The sequence below is a fragment of the Nycticebus coucang genome, chromosome 12, assembly GCF_027406575.1.
Source record: "Nycticebus coucang isolate mNycCou1 chromosome 12, mNycCou1.pri, whole genome shotgun sequence".
NCBI classification, from domain to species: domain Eukaryota; kingdom Metazoa; phylum Chordata; class Mammalia; order Primates; family Lorisidae; genus Nycticebus; species Nycticebus coucang.
In genome coordinates, this window is record NC_069791.1 from 63,226,738 (window position 1) to 63,247,230 (window position 20,493).

The 20,493-nt window shown below is 45.9% G+C and overlaps 1 protein-coding gene across 7 annotated transcripts in view; it reads right to left on the reverse strand.

The window, feature by feature from the left end:
* Positions 1-20,493, reverse strand: part of MAD1L1 (mitotic arrest deficient 1 like 1) — a 472,925-nt gene that overhangs the window by 200,283 nt on the left and 252,149 nt on the right. For 5 of the 7 annotated variants that reach the window (XM_053555531.1, XM_053555533.1, XM_053555530.1 and 2 more), the window contains one exon: positions 15,288-15,344. The exons of 1 other annotated variant lie outside the window; for it this stretch is intronic. In XM_053555531.1, the coding sequence (XP_053411506.1) occupies positions 15,288-15,344 (57 nt within the window). Of the gene's footprint in view, positions 1-15,287; positions 15,345-15,917; positions 16,069-20,493 lie in introns of those variants that run through there. One more of the 7 variants, XM_053555536.1, reaches the window with a different exon arrangement.

The window sequence follows — 20,493 nt, forward strand, 5'->3', positions numbered from 1 at the left end:
ACTGGGACCCTCTGAAGTCAGCCCCACTCCTTACCACCCATTGCTGAAAACTCTACCAGAAATATGTGGGAAGAACACAAGAAGCTGGCCGGCACAATGTGAATGGAGATGAGAGGATGGGCAGAGAACATGACAAGGGAGTCCCTAGGCTGACCGCAGCCCAGGAGGCAGCACCATGTCTGAAGGACACTTTTTTTGTATCAATAGACTTCAGAGCTTAATGAAATATCTATAAAGATGTAAAAATTCCTTCAAAAAGCCAGAGACTACCATGCAATAAGTCTGCCATCCTTGATTAAGTGCTTCCCTCAACAGGAAGGAGAAAATTTGTTTGTCATTTATAAAGGTCACAGAGCAAGACTGTGCCCTGGCTGCATCACTCCAAGCACAACTGGCTCTCTCTGTCCCATCCTTGCAGGGATCCATGGAGTGGTAAGCTCTTGGAGCAGCCAGACCAATGAGACTTCAGATCATAGACAGGAGACTGGTGTCCCACTGGCATAAAAAGGGCAGGGAAGAGCCTTCGTGGCCAAGTCTGGGTCCTAATCAGCTGCTCACAGGCCTCCCCCAGGGCTTGACTACAAGGAAGTGCTCAGTACATGAAATTATATTTCCTTCATTTACTCCTACAAATCTGTACATTGTGGATGACAGTAAAGCAATAATATATAAGCTCCCTGAAATCTTGTGGAAGAATTGCCTGGTGCTTCCAGTGTTACCCAGCTGTATAACAAGCCTGATAGGATAGGAGCACAGAGAGCATTTTCTCATGGAGAAGACCCTGTGCATGCTTTGGGCATTCCTAGCATCAAGCCTGTCTCCAGAAGATCAAACTTTGCGCCCACACCAGGCTCCAGAAAGCAGGACCACGGCAAGTGCAGACCAAGTGGGTGCCTAGACCTTCCTATTCCTCCTCATATAACTCAGAGACAGCTACTTCCTCTATGACATGACCCCAAAGCCTGGCAAGAGCAAGAGCCCTGCTTGACCGCCTAGAGGGACCTTTCTACCATGACCTCTATGACTCCTGCCTGGGGTCTCCCAAGTGGCCCTTTTCTGTGCCCTCTCAGAACAAAGATGGAACTGAATCTCCCATTTGAAATAAACAAAAACGGACAATATATAGAAAACAAGGCTTTTCAAGTCACTGGACAACAGACAACAAAGAACAGCAAAAGACAGAAAGCCACAGGGTGAGCCTTGCATGGAGGAGCTGCAGCCAGGAAGGTGGAAAGGCTGAAGCCACCAGCACACGCGATGCTGGCACACAGAACAGCCGCCTCAAGTACTCAGCAGAAAACAGATTAGCACATGTGGTGAGAAAACTCCCCAGGGCCAAGGACTGAACATGGAAGGACCAGAGAAAGCACCCAGGCCAAGGAAACCTCGTAAACCACAGGGATAGGGCAGAGCAATCAAGAGTGGGATGTCATTAGCTCTGGATAAGAACTGTTCCAGACAGCCTGAAACATCATAAAAACACCATCTGAAAGGATCTACTGTTTCCATGTAACTTAACTATATACCTAGACAAAGCTTAAGATTATTTGTAGGTATATAAAAACACAAAGCACTTAGTATGATAAAGTCCATAATTAAGGTATCAAATCAAAACTTAAAAGTGGTAAAAAAAAAAAAGGGCACATAATGAGAAAAAAAAAATCAATCAAAACCAACTTAGAACCAACACAGGTGTTAGAATTAGCAGAGGACTTTAAAACTGTAATGTAACTGAAATCCATAATTTTTAAAGTTCAAAAGAGATGTGGAAGAAAAATAAAAAGACCCAAGCAAATTTATTTAGATGAAAACTATAAAACTGAAATTTAAAAACAAATGTGTGACTTTAATGGCGCATTAATTAAGAAAAAAAACAAGGAACGTGGAGACAGAGCAAAGCTACTAGTTCACATGAAAAAGGGAAGAAAAATCATTTAAAAAAATGAATCCAAGCATCTTAAATAAGGTTATCTGGAGTCTCTGAAGGAGGCCTTTCCAAAATGATAACAACAAAAAAATGCACAGATCTAAGAAACTCAAAAAGCTCCAAGCACAAAATAGAAACATGAAGAAAAAGCCAAAGAACATCATAATCAAATTGTTAAAATCAGTGATAAAGAAACAGTCTTAAAAACAACAGAGAAAAACAGACACGTTACATAAGAGAGGTACAAGAGGGTGGCGCCTGTGGCTCAAGGACTAGAGCGCCGGTCCCTTATGCCGGAGGTGGTGGGTTCAAACCCAGCCCCGGCCAAAAAAAAAAAAAAAACAGAGGTACAAGAATGACAGCAGAATTGCTGTTACAGACAATGAGAGCAAGAAGTCAGTGGAATAACATCTTTCAAGACCTGAAAGAAAAAAACAAAACAAAACTGTCAATCAAAAAGTGAAGATTAACAAGATGGACAATCTTTAGCTAGACTATGAAAAAAAGAGAAAAAAGTTACTAAAATCAGAAATGAGAGTGGGGACATTATTGCTGACCTTAAACAGAAAGAATTGCTAGAGGATACAATGAGCAACTGCATGCCTGTTAGTATTAAATAATCTTGATGAAATGGACAGATTCTTAAGAACATATAAATTGCTTGAAGAAACAGAGAATCTCTACAGACCTAACAAGTGAAGAGACTAAATCAGTAATCTAAGATTTCCCAAACTCACCCCCCCACACACAAAATATATTTATCTCCAGGACCACATGGCTTTACTGGTGAATTCTACCAAGCATTGAAATATTTAAAGAAGAAAGGGCGGGTACAGTGGCTCACACCCAAATCCTAGCACATTGGGAGGTTGAGGGCTGGAGGATCACTTGACGGCTGAAGGATCACTTGAGCACAGGAGTTTTAGGCCAGTTTAAACAACATAATGAGACTCTGTCTCTACAAAAAATAAAAAATAAAATTAGCCAAGCATGGTGATGTGTACCTATATTTCCAGCTACACGAGAGACTAAGGCAAGAAGATAATTTGAACCCAAAAGCTTGTTGTAAGTGAGCTATGACAATACCACTCCACTCAGCCTGGGCAGCAGAGTAAGAATTTGTCTTAAAAAAAAAAAAAAAAGACATTATAATAAAAGAAAATGAAGACTAATAATCCTGATGAATATAGATACAAACATCCCCTACAAGATACTATCAAACTGAATCTAGCAGAATACTAAAAGAATTGTATACCAAGACTAAGAGGGAATTATAAAAGGAATGCAATGGTGACTGAACATAGAAAAATCAATTCATATAATATACCGTATTGACAGAGTGAAGTAAAAAACCCACGTGATCATGGCAATTGAGAAAGAAAAAGTATAAGACAAATTCGATGTTCTATTAATGATAAAAATAACTCAATAAAATAGGAATAAGAAGGAACTTCTGCAGTATGATAAAAGTCATATAAGAAAAACTCACAGCTAACATCACACTAAATGATGAAAACTGAAAGCTTTCCCCTGGACTCAGGAAAAAAAATATGAATGCTCATCTTTACCACTGCTATTCAATACTGCATGAGAACTTCTAGACAGGTCAATTAGATAAGAGCAAGAAATAAAAGGAATACACAGATGGCATGTTATATACAGAAAATCCTAAAAGAATCCAAAAAATCTATTAGAGCTAATAAACAAGGTCAGCAAAGTTGTTGGAGGCAAGATAAATACAAAAAAAATCTGTGGCATTTCTATATACTAGCAATGAACAATCCCATAAAGAAATTAAGAAAACAATCCTACTCACAATAGCCATCAAAGAGAATAGTTATGAACAAGTTTAACCAAGGAGGTGAAAGACTTGTATATTAAAAACAATAAAACATTGCTCAAAGAAATTAAAGAAAACTTAAGTAAATAGAAAGACTTCTGTTTCTGTGTTCATGGGTTGGAAGACTTAATGGTATTAAAACAGTAACACTCCCCAAAGTGATCTACAAATTTAACGCAATACTGTTAAAATCCCAGGTATCTTTTTTGTAGAAATGGAAAAGTTGATCCTAAAATTCACATGAAACAGCAGGAGACCCTGAATAGCGAGCCAGTCTTGAAAAAAAAAAGAATGAGGTTGAAAGAGCCACATCAATTTCAAAACTTACTACAAAGCTACAGTAAACAAGGCAATGTGGTACTAGCATAAGGACAGATACACAGATTAACAAAACAGAATTGTGAATCCAAAAATAAACCTACGTTATCAAAGGTCCACTCGTTTTCAACAAGAGTGTCATAGTCATTGAATAGGGAAAGAATAATCTTTTCCACAAATAGTATTAAGACAAATGAAAATCCACACGCAAAAGAATGAAGCTGAACGCTTACCTAACACCATATTCAAAAATGTACACAAAATGCATCAGAATTTAAAGCTAAGAGCTAAAATCATGAAATTCATGAAAGGAACCGTCAGAGTGAATCTTCTTGACATTGGATCTGGCAATAGTCTCCTAGACACCCCATCAAAATATAACAACAGTAACAAAATAGATAAAATGTATCCAATGAAAGTAAAAACTTTTGTATGCCAAAGAACATTATCCCAGATGAAAAAATAATCTGAATGAGGAAAATATTTGCAAATCATCTGATAAGGGTCTAATATCCAGAATATATAAAGAACTCTGCCATCTAAACAACAAAAAATCTAAACAAAAAGACAACCCAATTTTAAAATGGGCAAAGAAGCTGAAGAGACATTTTTCACAGAAGATACGCAAATGGCCAATAAGTGCATGTAGAGAAGCTTCAAGAATCATTCATCGTCAGGGTTACAAATCGAAACTCTATACTGAGATGCTACTTCACACCCACTAGGATGGCTCTCATTAAAAAAAACAGAAAATAAACGCTAATGTCACCTCTCAATCCTAATATTGATAAGCTGTATCTTCTCTCTTTTTTTCTTCTGATTACTTTTAGTAGAGGTTTATTAATTTTGTTGATCTCAGAGACTCAGATTTTGGTCTAATTTATAGAACTCAATGGTGGGACTGATGAAACAACTGCTTGGTTTTAGGGCAACAGGCAGTTTTCCTGAGAAGGGAGCACAGGCTCGGAGAGTCCAGAGACCCCAGGGATGGGAGCCACCTGACCCTGGCAGATAGGGCTCTCAAAGCCACATGTGAATGGCTCGGAAGCCCAAGGGAGCAGGACACGGAAGACAGGGCTCCCCTGGGGAGCTGCCAAAGGCTGAGGAGACTCCCCAGCAGCAGCTCTAGCTTCAAAGTTAACCAGCTCCAGGTGTCACCTCTCACCGCTGTGCCCACTCTTCCAAGGGTGCTTATACATCTCTGCCAAAGAGTTTCTTCCCTCTTTGAAAAGAGCAAGGCTGAGGTGGCACCTGTGGCTCAACGAGTAGGGTGCCGGCCCAATATGCCGAAGGTGGTGGGTTCAAACCCTAACCCCGGCCAAAAAAAAAAAGAAAAGAGCAAGGCTGGCTCCAAAGCTTCATCAAATTTTAACATTAATGATGCTCATGGCCCACTCGGCATAACCTTTACATAGAGGCCATGTGCTCTGGTTTAATTTGAGAGGATGCAGGATTGATCTAGGAGCCTTACCTAATTCCACACAACTATGCTCCCTCCTCCCTGTCATTTGTTGTTCTGTAGAGCTCCAGAGTAAGGACAGCCATGTGTGCACATGGAGCACACTGTCCCATCATTCATTTACTCCACACTTCTGAGCCTCAGTCCGTGCCAAGGAACACAAATGGTGGTAATGGAGTTGAGCTCCAGTACCTTAAAGAGCTCAAGGCGCAAGCCAGGCACTTGCATTTCAGGGACTCAATCTGGGTATGTGTTTCAGGTCTCCAAAGGAAGAAATGATGCAGAGGTTAGGACTAGGAATCCTGGTTAGAGGCCACCTTTCAGATCCTTATTGGACCTGCTAGCACACAAGAAGGTCTCTGCTATGACCTGCTTTTTGGTGAGGGGTGGAAATGATCTCACCTCCCCTATCTCCACTCCAGCTGGAGGGAGACACCAGGTGTGGTGAGCTATAGGCAGCCACTAACGCTTCCCCGGGTATTTCCCCATGAGCACAGCTGGTCACCTGAGCTGGGAAATACCTTCTCTACAGGAAAACAAGGGCAGCTAGAAAGTACATCCAAGCTAAATTTCATCCTAGAAGACTAGCTCATCATTTCTTAAGCTGACATGTTTGCCAAGAAAAAGAACTCTAGCAGCATCTTCAGGTGTCCACCCTAGGGAATAGGCTGTGGAAGACTTATAGCTCCAGAGGGACAGGGCAGCTGGACAGCAGGTGACAAGTGCACAGGGAGCAATCTCCTATGCCAGCTCTAAGTAGGAGGTGCAGGGAGACCCCAGGGGGGACTGGAGGAACCCAGAAAATGCCAGAAACAAAGCTGGAGTGGCACAGATAGCTCACCCCTGTGTGGTACATGGGGAGGCACTGACCACATCAGTGGTGGTTTCTGCCACCCAAAACCTCCCCCTCTACCCCAGTTCAAAGCCATTTACACTTGAGGAGGTGTGTTTGGGCCTGGTGGGGGTGCCTGTGTGCATGTACTTCCAAAGGGCTCTAGAACCTTCACTGGAATCAAACAGGATGCTTCTGCTACAACAGCAGTTGCTGATATTAGGGAGGGGGAGGTTTCAGAAACCCTTTGAAACTCCAGTGAAACTGAAATCCCTCTCTCCAGAAAAACACAAGCACATAACAACAGTTGCTAGACAACTGCATGGACTTTGTACCCCATATGCTGGATAAAGCAGTCTTGCTTAGAAGAAACAAGTGAATTTGAAAGGTCTCCCTACAAAAAGGGCCTTCCTCCCAATAGTCCCAACCCTGTGATCACGTTTCTAGTCCATCTGGAGCTACTCCATCCTGTGAAGACCTCTTGTGTGGCTCCAGGCTCTGCTAGGGGTGCTTGAGAATGCTGGCAGGCTGCCTAATGATCACAGGTGAACACCAGTCCCCAGGCTACCCAGTCAAAGCCAAAGTTCAAGTGTTGGAAGAACAGAGCAGACACAGTGGCAGTGTGAGCTCTCAGGAGCAGGGAGGCAGCAGGGAATGTGGTATGCCACAGAAATAGCCATGGGGAGAAGGAGGGAGCTGGTTCCGGAAATGACACTGAAGTTCCTGCCCCTTTCCCTGGGACATGCCCACAAGAGACAATGCTATGCAGGGGTGGATGCTGTGGGTCTAGTGATGAGGCAGGGGCAGAAGCACTCAATGTGGCAACAATAAGAAAATGGCAGCTGAGAACACACTAAGTCAGAGAGAGCCACTGTAGACATGGGAAGTCTGGATCATAGAAAAATATGAGGGCAGGACTGTTCCCCTATGTAGAATGACTCCCGTAATTTTAAAAGATAAATTAACCAATTTCTTTTCTTGTGGTTATTATAGACTATATCATTTTATCTTGTGGGGTGGAGTACATAGGATTTTTCACTGCTCCAAGTCCAAAGTGACCACCTTCTCTTCACCCCATGACAGCAGTTAAATAAAACGCAGCACACACATAACCAGAATTATAAAAAAAAAAAAAACCCAGGAATAGGCAAGACTCACTGGAAGAAGACAACCCAAGTAAAGCCCAGAAGAGGAGACCCTAACACAGGGAATAACATGCTCCCTGAGGGTCAAACGCAAAGAACTGCTGTCTCATGTTAGCCTATAAGCCAAGGCAATTCCAAAAGAGCTTCTGTGAAACTTGGAAAGCTAACTCTAAAGACTACCGGGAAGAGAAAATATGAAAATATCTAACATAATTCTGAGAAAGAAAATAAAAAGGTCACACCACATCAAATATACCATGAGGCTCAGGTAGCTCTCCCACATGAGGTGTTGTCCTGTCCAGATGAAAACAAACTTACTCTGCCCTAGGATATTGTCTTCTGTTTTTTGCAGGAGGAGCAGGGATCTAAATATTGTGATCCAATGCAGCAGGACAGAGAACTCAGAAATAAAACCATATACAGTATTGCCTCCAGAATCCAAATGCCCCAGAACACAAACAATTTGGAATCCAAATGAAAAAATTCAAGCACTGGACGGCGCCTGTGGCTCAAGGAGTAGGGCGCCGGTCCCATATGCCAGAGGTGGTGGGTTCAAACCTAGCCCCGGCCAAAAACTACACACACACACACACACACACACAAATATATATATATATGAAAAAATTCAAGCACATTTTGCCTGAAATCTGAAAGCTGCTTTGGAATCGGAATGCCCAGCACATTGTTCATGTGTTTTGTGGGTGTCTCCCCAGTGCTCAGGCCACCCATACACTTTGTCATTCAGTTTGTCATTGGAAGCTGTAGTGAAAGCATCTTGTGAGATTTTTGCTGCTAATTTTATGCTTTTGTACCTGTTTTTGTGTGTGTGTGTTTTTTAACATAATAACAACTAAGTATATCTGCCATGGGTCCTAAAAAGTGTAGTGAGGAAAATAAGAGTGAAGTTTTAGAACTACAATTGAAGTTAAGACTTTATTGCTAAGCTTGAAAGCGGTACATGGGTGGCTGATCTCGCTACTATGTTCGGGATGCCTAAATAGACTATTTGTATGATTTTAAAAAAATAAAGAAGCTATCAAAGCAGCCGATGTGGTGAAAGGGGTTACAATGCTGACCTCTAGAAGATCGAAGTATGGAAGAGATAGAAAAACTCCTCTTAGTTTGTATTAACGAAAAACAGCTGGTTGGGAATGTGATTTCTGAGACAATAATTTGTCTCAGGTCTTCCACAACAATTTAGTGAAAGGCACGCCTGATAGTAGCGTTCAAAAGGAGGAGTTTAAAGCCAGTAGAGGGTGATTTGAGAACTTTAAGAAAATAACGGATCCATAGTGTTGTTATTCACAGAGAGGCTGCCAGTTCTAATTCGGGAGCATCAGAAAAGTTTGTAAAGGAGTTTAAGGAATTTGTGAACAGTGAGGGGTATGTCTTGAACCAAGTGCTCAATTGTGACAAAACAGGCCTTTATATTTCTAAGTTTTTATATTGTTAATTTTATTAACTTACATTTCTATTCAAATATTATTTGTTAATATATTACCTTAAAATACAGTGTATTTACTGTTAAAATCATTTTGAAAATTAAAGTTTCTGGGACTCAGGAACAGACTGATCCAGCAAAACAAATAATCAAAATAGTAAAAAGACAATCAACAGAGTGAGAAAATATTTTCAAACTATGTGTCCAACAAAGGACTAATATCCAGAATCCACAAGGAACTCAAACAACTTAGAAAAAGAAAAACAATCTCATTAAAGTGGGAAAATGACATGAATAGGGATTTCCCAAAAGATATATGTAAATGGCCAAGAACCATATGAAAAAATGTTCAACATGACAAATCATCAGGGAAATGCAAATTAAAAGCACAATGAGATTTCATCTTATTCCAATTAGAATGGCCATTACTAAAAAGTCAAAAAAACAATACAAGTTGGCACAGATGTGGTGAAGAAGAAACACTTACACACTGTTAGTAGAAATAGAAACAGTATAACCTCCATGCAGATCAGTGTGGAGATTTCTCAAAGAACTAAAAGTAGACCTACCATTTGATCTTGTAATCCCACTACTGTGGTTCTACATGGAGGAAAAGAAATCATTATATCAAAAAGGTACCTGTATCTGCATGTTCACTGCAGCACAATTCACAATCACAAAGATACGGAATCAACCCTAAGTACCCACTAAGTGATAAGCAGACAAAGAAAATATGGTATGTATGCACCATGGAATACTGCTCAGTGATAAGAAGGAATAAAGTATGTCTTTTGCAGCAACTGGGATGGAACTGGAGGCCATTATGCTTAGTAACTGATGAAAAAAAAAATGCTGTTGGATTTGAACACCCAGGTGCCATCTGCCAGCTATACATGTGAATGTGGCATGCCACCAACCTCACTGTGCCTCGTGCCTTGTCTGAGTATCTGGAACCACGAGACTCATCAGCTTGGGAGTTTGCTATGGGGATTTCAGTGAGGTAGCCCATGTAAACCAAAACATATGTGCCACACCCAGGGCAATGGCAGGGACAGTGGCAGCAATAACGAGGACTGTGTGTCCAATAAGGCAGATGGGAAGAGTGCATCTGTCTCCAAGTGGACAAGCTCCAAAGGGTGAGCCAGAGGAAATGTCCAACTCAGTTTCAAAGGGGAGTGAGGCTCTGCAAGACTGAAGATATTCTAGGCGCGGGAACAGTATAAGGAACTAACTACATGGAAGGGCACAGTAGGATGATGTGGTCAGATTGGCAAGGGGTGCACAGCATGGGGGGGCTCAGTGGAGAGGATGTCACCTGGTGTGTGAGGGGCAGTTCCCCCTCAAGTGCGTAGGTGAAGACATCTAAGTACCTGCAGCAGGAAGGAAAGGCAGGTACCACAGACTGACAGTGCCCTCATTCATATGCTGAAATCCTGGGAGGCAACGCTATGTAGTCTAATCTGGAGCCCAGACAGCTCTTTCACTCCTTCCCCAAGGTGAGGAAATGGCGAGAAACCACAGACCACAATTAGGAAGCCTTGCTGGCTGCCAAACCAGACAGTACCTCAATCATGAACCTTACCAATAAATCTATTGTTAAGCCCTCAGTCTGTGGTATTTCTATCATAGCTGCTGCACAAACTGAGACAAAAGGCCAGAGTCTGTTCTCCCAGCATGACAGCCAAGAAGAGATGTTTGGTAAATATTTGCTGAATTAGATACATTTAGCTCAAATGCAAGGGGCATTTAAAGACAACCAGTTCAATGTGATGCTTACCTTGGTCTGTACTATTCTGTCCTTTTCCATGGAAGAGCCTTGCCAGCATGCACTAAGAAAAAGCCCCCAAACAAGGAAACTTCAATGAGAGAATAGGCAGAGAGCCCTGAATCTGCCTCCACTGAGGCCCGTCAGAGAAAGAGCAAGCCTGTATCCTCATGCAACAAAATTCCACGCAAAGCCTAGATCTCTTCAATACATAAACTCATCTAGCCTTGTGAGGCTTCCATGAAACTGTTACTCTCTCTCTCCAGCTGAGGACAAGGTGGTGGGCCTGTCTGTGGTCACGCAGCAAGTGAGTCAGCAAGCGTGGCTTATGGCAGGAGGAATGGGCCCCAGGCCATGTGGGATGAAAAAAAGATACAGAAGCTCCAAGGTGGCGGGTTAGAGAGGCTGTATCCAAGTGCTGGGAGACAAGGACAGTGACAAGAGGCCATGAGCCCAGACTCTGGGGCATCTGCTCTGGACATAGAGCATTCCTAGCCAGAAGAGCTTCTCCAAGCTCAGGACACTCACACCAGAGCACATGGTGTCAGGTGTGCTGGTGGGGCATGAACTGAACTGGTTGCCTGAAATCAGAAGGGTGCCACTAGCCGGTGCAGAAACTGCCCTGTTTACCCCAGGGGTCACCTCCCCAGCAAACCCAGCATGCACAAGGCTCTCTAGTCATAGAGGCGCTTAGACATGTGACAGGAGGAATCCAGAAGTGAAATGAGGTGCAATCATTTCTAAGAACCAGCAGGTTCTTATAATAATTTACCAGGAGGCAGCTGACCACACTGGAAGGCTGTGATAAGACCAGATTTTGGGGGCGGGGATGATGATTAGTAAGCACCAAGGAACACTCACCTCTGCTCCACTCATCATCCTTAGCACCAGCACTGCCAGTGACAGACATAACAGTCATGCATGCTTCCTTGGTGCATATGGTCCCACAGATCTCCACACAGGCCTCGGGTGTGTACAGCCTCTGCAGTGATCTATGCAGAGACCTGGATTTGCACAGCCCCACAGATCTCCACACACAAGGTGCCTAGGGTACACAAGATCTATCACAGTCTTGGGGTGTGCATGGCCTGGCAGACCTCCACGCAGCCCTTACCTTCCCATGAGAAGCCTGAGGCTGGAGGAGGTGAAATAGATGCCAGAAGAGAGGCTCACAGAGCACTTAGGTCTTCTCCACATGGGACCATGGGACCTGCCCTACTGATGGTCATCTGGTTTCAGAATCTTCCCATAAAGTCTTTGTTGTAGGGCTGGGCACAAAGCAGCCTTGACACCCTGTTCATCTTAGAGAAGGAACAAAGGAAGCTGAGTAACAGAAAGTGTCTAGCCAGGCCTTGGTGCCCCTTCCATGGGGCAGACCCACCTCAGGGTACAAGGGGCAGCGTCAGGAGGAACAGCTAGGGAAACATGGGATTCAAGGAAGACTACTTAATCACACAGAGCTATGAGCAGTTATAATTCCTCTTAAATCAGAAAATCTTCAATTCTCACTCCTTTAAGTATATAAAATATTAGAGGATTTTTTTTATAGTTGTAATCAAAAGACTCATTTCTCTAGCTGGCCACATCTAATTAGGGTGAAGTATGTTAATGATAAAACTATAGCCCAGGACATCTTTCCTTGTAATACTAATTACATTTAAGAGAAAAAGCCTGAATTGTACTTATGCTTACTAATTAGTATGAGTTTGTTAATTAATAACAGAAAGTCAAACTGCCTTTGTCTTGTCATCTGCAATTAGCTCACAATGTTTAAATTTTTTCTTCTTTCCTAAACAGCAAACTGACTTTGCGTTAGAAGACAGTGGGTAAAGGAGCTGCAGACTAAGAGATGGTGCAGACACCAGGGCTGTATCCCCGACAACCATGGATGGAGGTATGAGGGATGCAGTTGGTGAAGCCTTGGATATGGGTTTGCTCCAGCCACCCCAGGGTGCCCAGCATTCACTACTGCTTAAGTACCACCCTCCACTCAGTTTACTCAGCTCTCTCTCACTCATCACTTGCTGTTGTTGGTGCACCAGACCCCACAGTCTACTCAGCAATCCTAAGTTGCTTTCTGAACCACTCTGAGGGTCACAAGACTTAGTCAACACAGTTATGATGGGTTCCCCATCAAATTATTTCAACAGTGAACGTTCACTGTACAAAACACAGAGAAAAAAGAAACAACAAACTCACTGGTATTTCTACACCCTAAAGATAAGCATGGCTCACACTCAGATTCTACAGCACATAAACAATAAAAGGATGCCCTGCAAGGCCACCTGGGAGCTTGCTCCCCACTTCATCTGGCAGAGTATCACATCACCGCTATGCCCTGTACTTGGCAGACCTAGCCCCGATTAAGTCCATGACCCAGTATTCTGGGTTCACCAGGAAGCACCTGAACACGGTGGACAAACAACTGACCAGCCGTGCTTCCAGTTCACACTGTAAATCTCAGGTGGGCCCAAAGGGTCCAGAGCAGCCAGCCCCCTCCTGACAACCCCATCCCCACCCCACCTAACACCACACTTCAGATTAGGAGAGGGAAGAAACAGTCTGCAGTGCACATGCCTCCCGCTCCTGGACACATGGTCTGGCCCTACTGGGGTGCTCTGTCAGTCAGGTAAAATAAATCTCTCTCCATCCAGCTCCAGGCCACTCTTCAGGCCCTTTAAGCAAGCACCTCACAAGTGCTGTCAATGTTCACGGCTCCCTGGCCTCCACTGGAAACAGCTCTCACCAAGACCATTAATCATTCAGACGCAACCCTCTACTTCTCTTACAGATTTTCTTGGCAGGAGCTGGTAGCTGTCCACTTGAAACGCTTCCTTTTCCAGGGCTCTGTGAATGGACTTGCCCTCCCCAGGCCCCCCAACTCATGGCTATTTCCCCAGACCAGGATGCTGGAGCTGGGCTTAAGAAGATTCAAGTCCTAGGCTCTGTCTTCTCTGCTAGCTACTCACTCCTAAGGATGGAAATATATCACCATCCAGAGTTGATGTCCCATAGACCTTTCCCTCCAATGTCCATCCCATGCCATGACCCCACCCAGCCAGAACCCACAAATAGCCCAGTCTCCCAGCCCCCATGCTCAGCCTAAGCTACATCTGCCTGCAGTGTAGCTGAACCACTGCAGTCTGCCCCAGGTTGCATGCACCCCAGGCATGATCCCTTTAGAGTAGCCAGTCACCCTCATACAGGTGGGAAGCAGGTCTTCCCTCTAGCCTTGGGAAATCACGTCCTCACCATGGCCTTAGGCCTGCCTGCTGGCATTCACTTCTGTGTACCCCCAATCCTGCTGCTCAAGGGCACCCCAGCCAACTTCCACTTTCAGAGTCCTAGACTCTGCTGTCCAGTGCCTGCTGCACAAGCCCTCATTGATTCTCCCAGCTTCAAGGACACTTTGCAGGGCCCTAACCCCCACAGGACTATCCTTCCCCAAGGCACTATCCTTCTCACACTCACTACCACCTAAAAGTCTATCTTACTTTTCTGTCCATTCATCCTTGAACTACATCAACAACATGAGCTCCAGGAGGGGGGGAACCTCTCTGGAGTAGCTGTCCTAAAGTACCTGCTGAGCAAACAGCCTCACATTCTACTATGCTGGCCAGTAGTGGCCGGGCTCCTGTTATGCTGCCACAGACACACTAGCAGTACCCAGCCAGTACCCAGGCTCTGGTGCTGGGCCAGCCTCATTCTCCTTCTTGGCCCCTGTGCCCTGGCTCCAGAGGGGGCAGATTTCTGACCCTCTCAACCCTTCTCTTTCAGGAAGGACCAACAATAATGCCCACAGCAGGCTGTGTGACTAGCTCGACAATTTATGTAGCAAATTCATTTCAACTGACCCACACGGCAACCCTGCCAGATGCAGGACAAAGGATCCAAGCTGGCAAGGACTCGGGAGCACGAAGCTAGCCCATGTCGCAGGTCCTGGAGCCCCAGTGCTGACGGTACCTCAGCCTGTGGCCTCCCCCTGTCCTTCCCAGACCAGGCCAAGGCAGGGCAGCATAGTGCGTGATCACATTTTGTTTAGGCCAAAACACTTCAAAAGCAAAGCCTTTCATTCCCTGAAATGCTCAGAAAACCTTTTAACACTGGTAGTCAAGAAACCCAAGGAAAGTTCTGGCCCGAGGTCACCAGGAGCTTATACTGCACAAGCTCAGCCACAGCCAAACTAAGCAAGCACAGGGCTGACACAGTCTGAGGAGAAATCATACCTTAAAAGTATGACTGCGTAATTAGTGAGGAAATAAAACTGCATGTGGCAGATAAATACATGCTAAAGACCCTACATCTTTGGCACAGAGTAAAGCCTGAGCCCAGAGGATGTCCACTTCAGCAGCCCCAGGCTCATCATGGCTCACACAGATATTCACATCTGCTCTGTCTCAATAGCATGACCTTGTACAGCACCCTTACACCTGCAGGCCAAGTCCCACTGGAGACAGGCCAGGATAAGTTCCTACTAGGGACCCAAGATCCAAGGTGTCCTAAACCTTGAACTGCCCTGTGCCAAAGAAGCAGCAAACAAATGCCCATCTCAAGACTTACCATGTCTGCTCTCTGTTTCTGGCCTCCCAGCTCCTCCAGGGCCTGTGACAGCTGAGCCTGTAAGATGAGACAGAAAGTGGGTTGGAGGCTGTCAGCCACCCAAGCCTCTGCTCTGGGCTGTAGTGGACATACCTCCCACTACCCCACGGCCTATGCTCCCTGCTGAGCAAATGGCATCTGGGAGCTGGACAGCGGGCAGCAGACGGCTGGCATAGTGGGCAGGGCCAGAGCTGCTGCACAAGGAGGCCCGCGAATCCCACTGTCTGGAGGTGGACAGCAAGTAGCATAAGAGAACGCAAAGTCCTCCCTAAGACTTGCCTCTAGAAACCAACTACAGATAGCAAGTGGACACAGACTGTCCTGACAGGGACCAAAGAACTGCCGTGGAAGAGAAGGGAGATGTCCAGGACTAGTTCTAGAGCCCCAAGATAGCAGGGAAATAGCTCTCCTCCTTCCAGCAGGCTCATGCTCTGGAAGAACTGATTAAGGTGTCTTTGCTGACAGAGGCCACATCTCAGAAAGTCTCTGAAGCTGCCCACCCATGTCCACCACTGTACAGGATCCCAAGGTACAGGCAGGGAGAGTCTTTCTCCCCACACTGCCCCCAACAGCACCTGGCCCACACCTCACCTAAGGGTTGAGAAGCAAGGCAACCCAGACTAAGCCAACAGGGCCATGCTGGGCCCGAAGAACCCAGCAGTCTTTTCCTAACCAGGAAGGAAACCAAGTCTGGGCCACGGTCATGGAGCTTGGCTCCTTGCTGAGGACAGTATCCCTGTGGCCACAACCTTGACAGGGTGCCCTGGCCTTTGCCAGAGCAGTCCTAACTACAGGGTGCACATAATCCCAGAGCCCACGTGTAGGAGCATGGAAGGTAGCCAGGATCCTGGGCCAGTCTCACTTCCCAGAAATTAATGCAAAATAAACCTACCCAGTGAGCTGCATGGCCACTGCTGGGAAACTATGTGGCAAGTGCCTCCACCAGCCCAAGTACAAAAGTATTCTCCCTCTCTCACCCCATCAGCAACCCACAGGGTCTGAGAGGCCACGCAGCACAGAGCATGGGGACCCATCTCCCAAAGGGAAAGCTCCTGCCCAGGGAAGGCTCTAGACTCAAACTCAGCTCTGGTAACTTTCTGCTGCTCTCCTGCACCATCTCCTGGGTAGGATGCCAGATACACTGTGCACATGGCCTCCAGGGACCTTCTGCGGGGACCCAAGCATAAGCTCCTGAAGGCCTGTGGGAAAGGGAAATTTGAATGCCATGGCCCCAGGGGCCATGGGAGAATGGCCTTTTGCAACAGGACATTTTTCTAAAACTCAGCCAAACCCCAGACACTGGAGCATTTACCTCCTGGGAGCAAGTCCCCTTTATACCAGGCTGGGGCATTAGAGAAAGCTCTTCACCCCTCTGCAGCCCTGTGTGTGAGCCAATGCTCACAGGACTGAGACTATGACAGAAGGAGGCACCAGCAACATAGGGAAAATCATCTCATCGTTGCAACGTAGGGAAAATTATCTCATCGTTGCGATGATGTATCCTCCTGATATAAGATCTCCAGAACTGAACAACAACAAAAACCAAAACCTACCCATGAAGATGCTGACATTAAGTATCATACATTATGATGATACATATGTATCATCGTACAATGTATATGATGCATACATTAAGTATCAAAGCTTACATTCTTGTGGACCAGGGAAGATCTTCCTCAAAGTTGGCTTCCCCGGCCCCACCTGAGCACCAGAGCCCTGGCACAGCCACCAGGCAGGCTGGGGAGAAGCAGGAACATGGCGACCTCACCAGGCCCTGCTGGAGAATGCCCCTCTTAGGTAGGAAATGATATGTTCATCGAGATCTATGAGCCAATGGCACACAAATCCTTAAATGGAGAGGCTAAGATTAACCACATAGAGCTAGAGAGCACCCCAGCCTAGAGTGACACAGGCTCCTTCTGCCAGCAGGTGGCAAGAAGCAAGGGGCACCTTTGGAAGGCAGAACTAGCCCAGATCACCTCCTCTAGGAGCTTCTGTTGTCCCATACACTGAGGGCAGACCAGTTGCCTGTAGAAGGCTGCCTGGGTAGACCAGGCCATCTTCCTGCTGACATGCTCACTGGCCCACCTGTCCACTCCTAGGAGGTGGGTTTTCTTACTGGTCTTCATTTAGGAAGAAAGAAACCAAGGGTCAGAACTGAAGTACACCCCAATCCCACCCAGTGGTCAATAAGGGCAGGGTCTGAAGCCCCAGGCCCAAATGATTGCAGGGCTCTCCTCTTCCCACTGTACTAATTCACAGCCTCCCCATAGCACATGCCCACTCTGAACACATGATGCTTTCACTCTGCCCCACAGGAGATGCCCCTACCCCCCACCGGTATGACATCTCTCTACCTGATAGGCATCAGGAAAGCACACAACATGACATAAAAATGAGAGCTAGATGTGAACATTTCCCAGAAAAGGAAACACATATGGCCGGGAAACAAAAAACAAGGTAATCAACATTGTTATTTATTAGGAAAATGCAAATCGAGACCAAAAAAATAGCACTTCGCATCCTTTTGATAGGCAAAAACTATCTTAGGAATATTAAGAGTTGGAAAGCATATAAATCAATTGAATTTTATCTCATACAATGATGGTGGGAATGAAAGTTAGTAAATTAATTTGGAAAATAACTTAGTATTTCCTTACTGTTTAACACTGGCATGCCCTATAACTCAGTAATCATATATATTCAAAGAAACTGGTAGCACATCCACAGCAGATAAGCACTAAACTCTCCTCACTTGGGCCACAAGAGGACAAATCTGAAACAGCCAAGATACCTATCAGCAAGAGAATTAATGAGAAGCTGAATATGCTTAGGCACAAGACACTCTGCCACAGGCCACAGCCACATGCAACACCTGCACAAACAGGATAAGGTACAGAGTACAAATCACAGATGACCAGAGTGTTTACTTTCAGTGACCCTCCCACTTTGTCCCCACACCCTCCCTTTTCTGCTCTGAAAAACTGCATAACTGTCCTCTTCCTGAACTGTGCCCTAAGCCCTGGACCTTGTCCTCACTGCCCTTGCTGTCTGTGTCCTGATATTCTGCAAGACTCCCCAGGCTGCAGCATGGAGGCACAGGTGGGAGAAGTCTCTGGGGCCTGCTCAGGAGTGGAACAAGAATTGAGAGCCTACACTGTGAGGGGTGGCCACAGGAGAGGGAAGAGGGAGGAGACAGGGTGAGGCCAGGACTGGGTGAATGGAATAATCATAGAGCAAGACTCTGAGACGAAGACTGAAGATAAAGCAGTAGGTGTGTGTACACATGTCGGGGTGAGGAAGATGATAGAGTTGGGGACATGGAGGAAGAGGCCCCGCCAGTCATGAGATAAGGGCACAGTGGACATAGTCCCTGGGGACCCAGGCAGCAGCACACAACCCCTTAACCACTTAGACTGCCTGGCTCACCTGAGGCCCACAGGGCCAGGCCCCTAGAGACCCATCCAATTCTGGACACCACAGCATAATCAAACTCTCTCAAAGCTTGCCTGGCAGAAGCCTTCCCCAGGCTGCTGAAGACGGCATGTACTAGACAGAGGACCAGCCTGGGGTTCTAGGGAACAGGGTGTCACAGAACACCATCCTCCTCACAGCAGCAGAACCAGCACGTCCCAACTGAACCCCTAAACAGTCCTACTGCACCTGGGGTCACACCAGCAGCTGGGAACAGCAGAGTACTGACCCCATGTCCCTAATGAGTGCTGCCTGGTTTGCCAAGCTACTCGTGTGTGTGCTTTCCTGGCACTAGAAGCTAAACCACACCAGGCAGACCCTTGGCACTCAGAAACCAACCCCAGTCCATACTCACTCACTGCTCTGCCTCTGGACTGCTGTGTGAGGGCCAGTGGCCCTGAAACCTAGCATCTCTCCCAGATCGAACTCCAACTGCAGGTCACTAGGCCACAGACACCACCTCAAACATAGGGGCAACAGGAAGGTACTGAGTGGGGCCAGCCAGTAGAGATGCATCCAGAGTGCATATGCATTACAGCCCCCTGTGACCATGGTGCACGTCACTCCTAGCACACTGGCCTAAGCCCAAAGGTGGTCACTGGACCACCAGGTCTGATGCATCATCATTTCAGTGTACGCTGGCCACGGGGCAACCTTGCAACCCCAGCATTTTACAGACATAGCTCAGAAAAAGCCCAGGACAATCAGGAAGCAGCAGGGCTGAAAGTAAGTCTGTGCCAGGCCCAGCCCCTCTCTCCTACAACTCCCACCCAGACCTGGCAAGTGAAAGGAAAGCCACATAAGAGCTGCAGAAACAGAGAGGTGACTGTGGTGAGCAGTCCAAACTCATGGTGAGAACAAGTCAGGCCATGATGACCTCAGTCTTTGCAGTTAGGCTCTGATGGCCAGGCCCAGGCAGTGTCCTGGCAATTTCAGGAAATTTCAGAATGTGGTAACAGGGTTCTGTGAGGACATGACTGAACAGTTTGGGCCCAAAGATAAGTTTATGTATAACTGGCTGGTCAAATGGAAGTAAAGACTTTTGACTAACAGGTAGGTGTCAATCTAAAGAGTCCATCGCCACTACTGGCTCCATCCTAACCAACATATCCAATCAGTAACTCAAAAACAACACACAAAGCATGCTTCTCGAACACTTATAGGGCCCCAGGCTTGGAAATAGAGCAAACACAATGGAGACCAAGATTTTAGAGAGATCCCAACCACCAGGATCATTGCAAAAATCTGACTTGGAGCAAAGTTGAGACAGTCCTGGGTCTCCCACTGGGACTGAGCTGAGGTCAGAAGGCAGACGCTGACAAGCTGAAGCATTCCCAAAGAGGTGGCCAGGACATCATGGGCACTGCCCTGAGCCATTCAGCCATAAAGAAAGAAGACGTGCAGTGATCCAAAGGACACTACGTGTGCAAAGGCATCACTTGTCCGACCCTGAGCCACACACTGGGGTCCTGAGGACATCCTGTTTCTCCACTGGGTGGAGCCGATCCCTGACAACTCATCAAGCTGCACACTTACGGGCATATTTGTGCAGGTGTGTCACATTTTCATTTGAAAGGTATATTTTAAAAATATATACTCTAGCACACTGGAGGACAAACCAGGGAGAAATACAAGGACAGTTCTGCTACTATAAAAAGCAGCTGGTTCTAACAGTAAGAAGCTAGAAGTGATC